The sequence below is a fragment of the Peromyscus eremicus genome, chromosome 14 (assembly GCF_949786415.1).
Source record: "Peromyscus eremicus chromosome 14, PerEre_H2_v1, whole genome shotgun sequence".
Taxonomy (NCBI): domain Eukaryota; kingdom Metazoa; phylum Chordata; class Mammalia; order Rodentia; family Cricetidae; genus Peromyscus; species Peromyscus eremicus.
In genome coordinates, this window is record NC_081430.1 from 49,733,090 (window position 1) to 49,739,089 (window position 6,000).

The 6,000-nt window shown below is 47.1% G+C and overlaps 1 protein-coding gene across 1 annotated transcript in view; it reads right to left on the minus strand.

The window, feature by feature from the left end:
• The window catches only part of Fbln5 (fibulin 5), a 75,481-nt gene extending 72,751 nt beyond the window's left edge, over positions 1 to 2,730 (minus strand). Inside the window, exon 1 of the mRNA XM_059279015.1 lies at positions 2,430 to 2,730. Within this exon, the coding sequence (XP_059134998.1) occupies positions 2,430 to 2,485 (56 nt within the window). The 5' untranslated portion in view covers positions 2,486 to 2,730. The remainder of the gene's footprint in view (positions 1 to 2,429) is intronic.
• Between the last annotated feature and the right edge of the window lie 3,270 nt (positions 2,731 to 6,000).

Below are 6,000 nucleotides of genomic sequence, written 5' to 3' on the forward strand. Positions count from 1 at the left end.
CCTTAGCTCGGCATGGGAGGAGGGGACTGGACCTACCTGGACTGAGTCCACCAGGTTGATCTCAGTCTGTGGGGAAGGCTTTGCCCTGGAGGAGATTGGAATGGGGGGCGGGCTGGGGGGAAGGTGAGGGGGGCGGGAGGGGAGAGAACAAGGGAATCTGTGGCTGATATGTAGAACTGAATTGTATTGCAAAATAAAAATTTAAAAAAAAAAAAAAGTTATCCTTTGACCTCCACACATGCACCATAACACATGCCCCCCAATAAATAAATAAAATAAAATAAAATAAAATAAAATAAAATAAATAAATGTGATTAAAATAAAATGAAGAAAAGGTGCAACAAGAGGGATGAACCATGAGGACATCATGCTGTGGAATAAGTGACTCACACAAAACAGTGTAGAATTCAACTTGCATCATGGACCCAGAGTTGTTAGACTCTGAAATAGAAAGCAAAATGGTAGCTCCCAGGGCCATGAGTATTTAATAGGTGCATTGTTTCTTTCATTTTCTCCCCTTCTTTACTCTGTTTGTTTTGTGGCTTGGGGTGCTGTTTTGTTTTTGAAACAAGGTCTTACTCTGTAGCCCAGGCTGACCCACAACTCACAATATGGCCCAGGCTGTCAATTTGTGACAGTTGTTCCTCAGCTTCCTGAATGTTGGGATTACAAGCCACAAGCCACTATAGCCAGCTTTTTCTTTTTCTTTGTTTTTTTTTTTCTTTCTAAGACAGGGTCTCATATGTAGCCCAGGCTAGCCTCCAACTGGCTATGCAGCCAAAGCTGGCTCTGAACTCCTGATTCTCCTGCCTCTACCTCCCAGATGCTGGGGTTACAGATGTGCACCACGACACAGGGCAGGGTACAAGAGCTGTTTTGCAGGATAAAAAGTCATGGAGTCATCACATAGCCAAGTGAATGTATGCAGCTCAATACAAAAGGTATGCAGATGCAGGGGTCTAGTCGGTTACTAGTGTTGTTCAGTTTGCTAGCATTTATCCCACAACTACTGCTTGAGCACAGACACTGGGCCGAAGAACTCCAGAACTGTGGCCCAGTTGCCATCCACCTGAGCTGGCTGAAGTTTCGCTTTGATGAGAACGCCAGAAAACCCCAATGGGTGCCGAGAGTCAGGCTGAGGGAAGAGGAGGAAAGTCAGAGGCGGCGTCCTAGAGGAGATGATCTTGAATGTTTCTCAGCATGGCTATGAACTTGGGGACCTGGTTGACCTGGTTGGAGTCTGAGGCTTGTTACTGCCACGCTACCCCATGGCTCTGTAGCCCCCCTGCCTTCTCAGAATGAGTGCTTGGGAGATTACCAGCTCGTTGACATCCCTGTCACATGGCTCAGGAGAAACAGCAGTAGGTATGTAGAGAACTAAAGAGGCACCCAGATAAAATTGAGCCTGATATACTGGAAGATGCAAGCCCACTTCCTTCGTGTAGTCCCTGATCCAATCCTGAGGAGACAAGTTTTCCGTTTCATCTAACCGCCTATGTGAGCCAGGTTCTCCAACACTGGAGACAGCTCTGACCTTATAAAGTACAGAGCCAAATCCAGGGCTTTTTGATATTTGCAAGAGCCAGACTTTATATCTGGAAGGAATGAGAGAGAACAATAACAAATTTATTTTCCAGTCTGTATATTATGAATTTCAATGTTTTCCTGTTTCTTCACATCAAGTTTCCTTTCAGGTGGTTATAAAATCCTGTCTCGTTTATGTTGGAGACGGAACAGCTTGACTGTATGCAGTGGAGTTCAAGAGCGACTGGAAAAGGCATGCTAATCCTACCAGCTTCTCCCTACCCCACTCCCCATTCCTTTTGGCTAGAGCCAGCCCAGGGCCAGCCAGCCCCAAGTCCAGCCTCCTGAAAGAGCCATGGCTGGGTCCTGGGGGCCAAATAAGCTCCAGGCTAATGGAGAGGCTTTCCAGAAGGAAATAGTGCCCAGCTTTGCTGCTCTCGCATCAAGAATAGCTGTACCTTGTCATGAAAGCCCTAAAAAATACTTCAAAAATGAAGCATAATTAATACCAGAGAGGGGAATCTGTGTCTCGAAGCTTTTCTTCTGAATCTAGGTCCGCCATCCCCCTCCCCCGCGAGCCCCTCCTCCCAAAAAAGAAAGTGAATGAAGACAGACCCTCCAACTCTCTGAACTGTCTGTCACTGACAGACATTGCTGGTCTGGGATGCAGGATGACAATATTACTATGGCTTACCATAATACGGCTCAGTTTGTATTAGCATGCATGCACCCCTCCCACATGCAAACACACACAGAAAAAGTGTGTAGCTCTGTGCAGGGCAGCTACGTTTTCAAGAGACGCTGGAGAAAGGCAGAGCAGATGTCATCTTTAAAGTTCCTCAAGGCTCAAGGATTACTTGACTGGAATTGCAATTTCCGCAAAGAACAGCAAAACATTTGCTTACATGCGTCTCTGCCTGCAGTGTCCGCTGTTCATTGGCTCCAAACTTCTGGGTCCCATGCCCTCTGTGAATCGCACACATAGAGCAAAGGCAGCCAGGAGTGTTCTGAGACTCCCTCTGCTTCTCTCGCAGCCTTCCCAGCAAAGCGATTGCTGGTGCCGTGGCCAGCGGCTTCCCAAATTTAAAAAATATGTAGTGTGATATTTTGTAAAGTGCGCAAAAAGTTGCTGCTCTTTCCAAAAAGAAAGAAGAATGACACAGAGAGGTTGTCTGCAGCCCTCTCTCGAGATGCTGGCTCCTGACACTGTTAGAAAAATCCCCACTCCCAAACGAAGGCTTCGAGATGGAACCTTGAGCGGGCGCAGCTTTTTGTAATTAACAGTGTCATTGCATCACTAGCTAAACTCTTTTCCAGTGCTCTGACACGGGCAGAATCTCAGCCATAGCCATTTTCCACCCATCAGGTCTGGAGTTAGGTTTCCTGAGCCTGGAGAAAGACAGTCCCTGGAGCCTCCGGACCTACCTTTTGAGTGCTGGCATGTCCAAGATGCGCGGGTGGAGAGGCGAAGAGCAAGGCAGGCTCTGCGGCGGGAGCCGGGCGGCTTGGTTCCGGAGGGGCCGAGCGGGCTGCGCGGAGGGCCGGGGCAGTGCCGGGTGCTGGGAGCCACTGCAGAGCCCTCGCCGCCGGCACCTGGTTTCGCTTAACCCCCTTCAGTAATTCAGCATTAAACCAATTGGAGGAGGAATGTTAAAAATGAACACTTCATTTTCTAAGTATGTTAAACAATGCAAATGGGGCCTCGGTCTGGACACAGCTGGTTCAGATTACAGCGCTCACCAACTGGCTAGACTCCTCACAACAATCTTGGGGCGTCTGCCAGGGCCAAGTGCTTGCTCGGCGCTGGGAGGGGAGCCCGACAGAGCGCGGTACTGGGGGGCGCCCGGCCTCCCCTGGGCGGAGCAGGAGCGCGAGGGGGAGTGTCATCAGGCCCTGTAGCAGCACGGACTTGAACTCACTACCAAGGGCTGGGACGTATGGGGCAGGAGAAGGGAGGCCGTAAGAGATCAGAACCTCTCTCCTTGGCGGCCCTCACCTCGTTCTCCTTGGCTTTTTCTTGCTTTCATTAATGTCTCTGGCCTTCAAAATAAATAAGAATGGTGGGCTATATATACATGGGCCCTGGAAGTCCTCTTTCCTCTTCTCTACTCTTCTCCCAGCCTCTTCTCTTTTTCTTCTACCTTCCCTCCTTTTTGTTTTCTAGCACTGGAACCGACTCTTTCAAGTGCAAAAGTGCCCAAGACACTACTCTCCAAAAGACTCGATCAGATGGCTGAGCTGCAATCCTTCCTTGTCTGCATCTTCTTAGGGGCCCCTCGGCTGCTGTCGACCTACAGTTCAGAAAGCTCACTCCAGAGGTCCCTTCTCCTTACTCCAGCTCCGTGCAGTAGGAACTAGCTGTTTCCTTGGAGATGGGGATAAGAGAGGTTGGGTGACCTCTCCACTGCCACACAGCTATCAGAGACGCCAGCGAACCTCCGAAGACCCCGTCTTTATTTAGTCTTTTTGAAGGACACTCACTGTTTTAAGGAAATGGAATCCTACTCTAAAACCTCATTAGGCTAAACAAGAGCAGCTGGACATTAATGCTGTAGACGCTCAGCATCCAACTGGCCTGATCTATCCCCCCCCCGCCCCCCCCCCCCCCGTGTGTGTGTGTGTGTGTGTGTGTGTGACGTCTAAGAATAAAACACTTTTAGGTACATCTCATTCACAAGGCTGTGCATCCTTCCCATTGTTCTAATAGCTAGGATTATAAACAACCTTAAGGTCCACCAATACGGCACCAGGGGAGCTAAATAAAGAGACTTCCAGGATTGGAAAATAAATGAGAGCAATCTATCAAAAATAGGCAGACGCCTAAGTGTGCGCACTGGCCAGCTCCGTCTATGGAAAATCCAAAGCCGGGCAATGACTGGGTGGAAGTACAAGGAAGCCTCTCAGGTGCTCCTGGTGGTAACTTCTGACCAAGATGCAGACTCAGGCTTCATGAAATGTGCTGCAACATTTTTTAACATGCTTAAGAGGCTCCCTATGCACTAATATTGAAGGATTTCCAATATCTTTTATATTTCAAATAGTAGAATGTTGACAGTCACATAGATCAATCTAGTAGATAAATATAAAAAGTATGATTGTAGTGGATGAAGAGATGACTCAGCAGTTAAGAGAGTGGCTGTCTTGCAAAGGATCTGGGTTCGATTCCCAGTACCCACACCACATGATGGCTCAAAAACACCAATAACTTCAGTTCCAGAGGATTTGATGCCCTCTTCTGACCTCCAGGGGCATTGTGTGCATGTTGTGCCCAGACATACACAGGCAAAAACACCCATACACATACAATAAAACTTTAAAATAAAAATAAATAAATATAATCTAAAACTTTGTAAAAGCATGATTGTGGAAGGAAAAAGTCAATGAGACCAAAACCATAAGAAGTAAGTTGTAGAACTGTGTGAACCATGCCACATTTGTGTTGTTAATCTCTCACTGCACGTAGTTTTAAACCGCATCATAGGTATATAAAGACAGGAAAAAGCAAGGTGCATAAGGGGTCATGACTGACTTTGGTTTCAAGCCTCCACTTTTTCAATAAATTGTTTTATTTAATAAATATTATGTTTGTTTATTTATTCATTTTACATCCTGACCACAGTTTCCTCCCCTCCTCTCCTCCCATTCCCTTTCCCTCACCTCCCCCCCCCCATCCACTCCTCCTCTGTTTCTGTTCAGAAAAGGGCAGGCCTCCCATGGGTATTAACAAAGGCAGGGTGCTCCACTTTCTCCCCAGTGTACAAATGGGTGCTTGATCATGCTAGGTAGGAGCTCTATCACTGAGCTACGTCCCCCGCCCACATTCTGGGTTCTTTCAGCTAGTCAACAAGTTTCACATGACCCGGAGGCAACCTTGTCCATCTTCTCCCCAGGCTGCATCCACCACCTGGTTCCTACTGAAGCTGCACCAATGAAGACCAGCTAGCTGTGCCGTACTGACAGCCTCCTCCATCCGCTTTTCTTAACTTTAGAGTGTTTTACATATGTGTCCTTTTAATCTGTTATTCAAACTCTTTTTCTTTACAAATTCTGTTATCAAAAGTACTAAGTGTGACCCCCACCTGTGACAGCCATACATCTCCACAAGGTAAGTCACCTTTGACATGGTCAGTTCCCTGTTGTGGAATATTAGTTGAAGATGTGTTACATTCGTTTATGCTGTGGAATATTTGTTTAACGATGCAAAGGCGCATTGCATTCTTTTATGTTGCATTTGTTTGACTCTGTGAAGCTGTGTTACTCTGCCTGTCTAAAACACCTGATTGGGCTAATAAAGAGCTGAACGGCCAATAGCTAGGTAGGAGGGAAAAATGGACAGGGCTGCCAGACAGAGAGAATAAATAGGAGAAGAGAGGAGGACACCAGAGGCCAGTCACCCAGCCAATGGAGTAAGAAGGAAAGAAAAGTATATAGAATAGAGAAAGGTAAAAGTCCAGAGACAAAAGGTAGATGGGATAA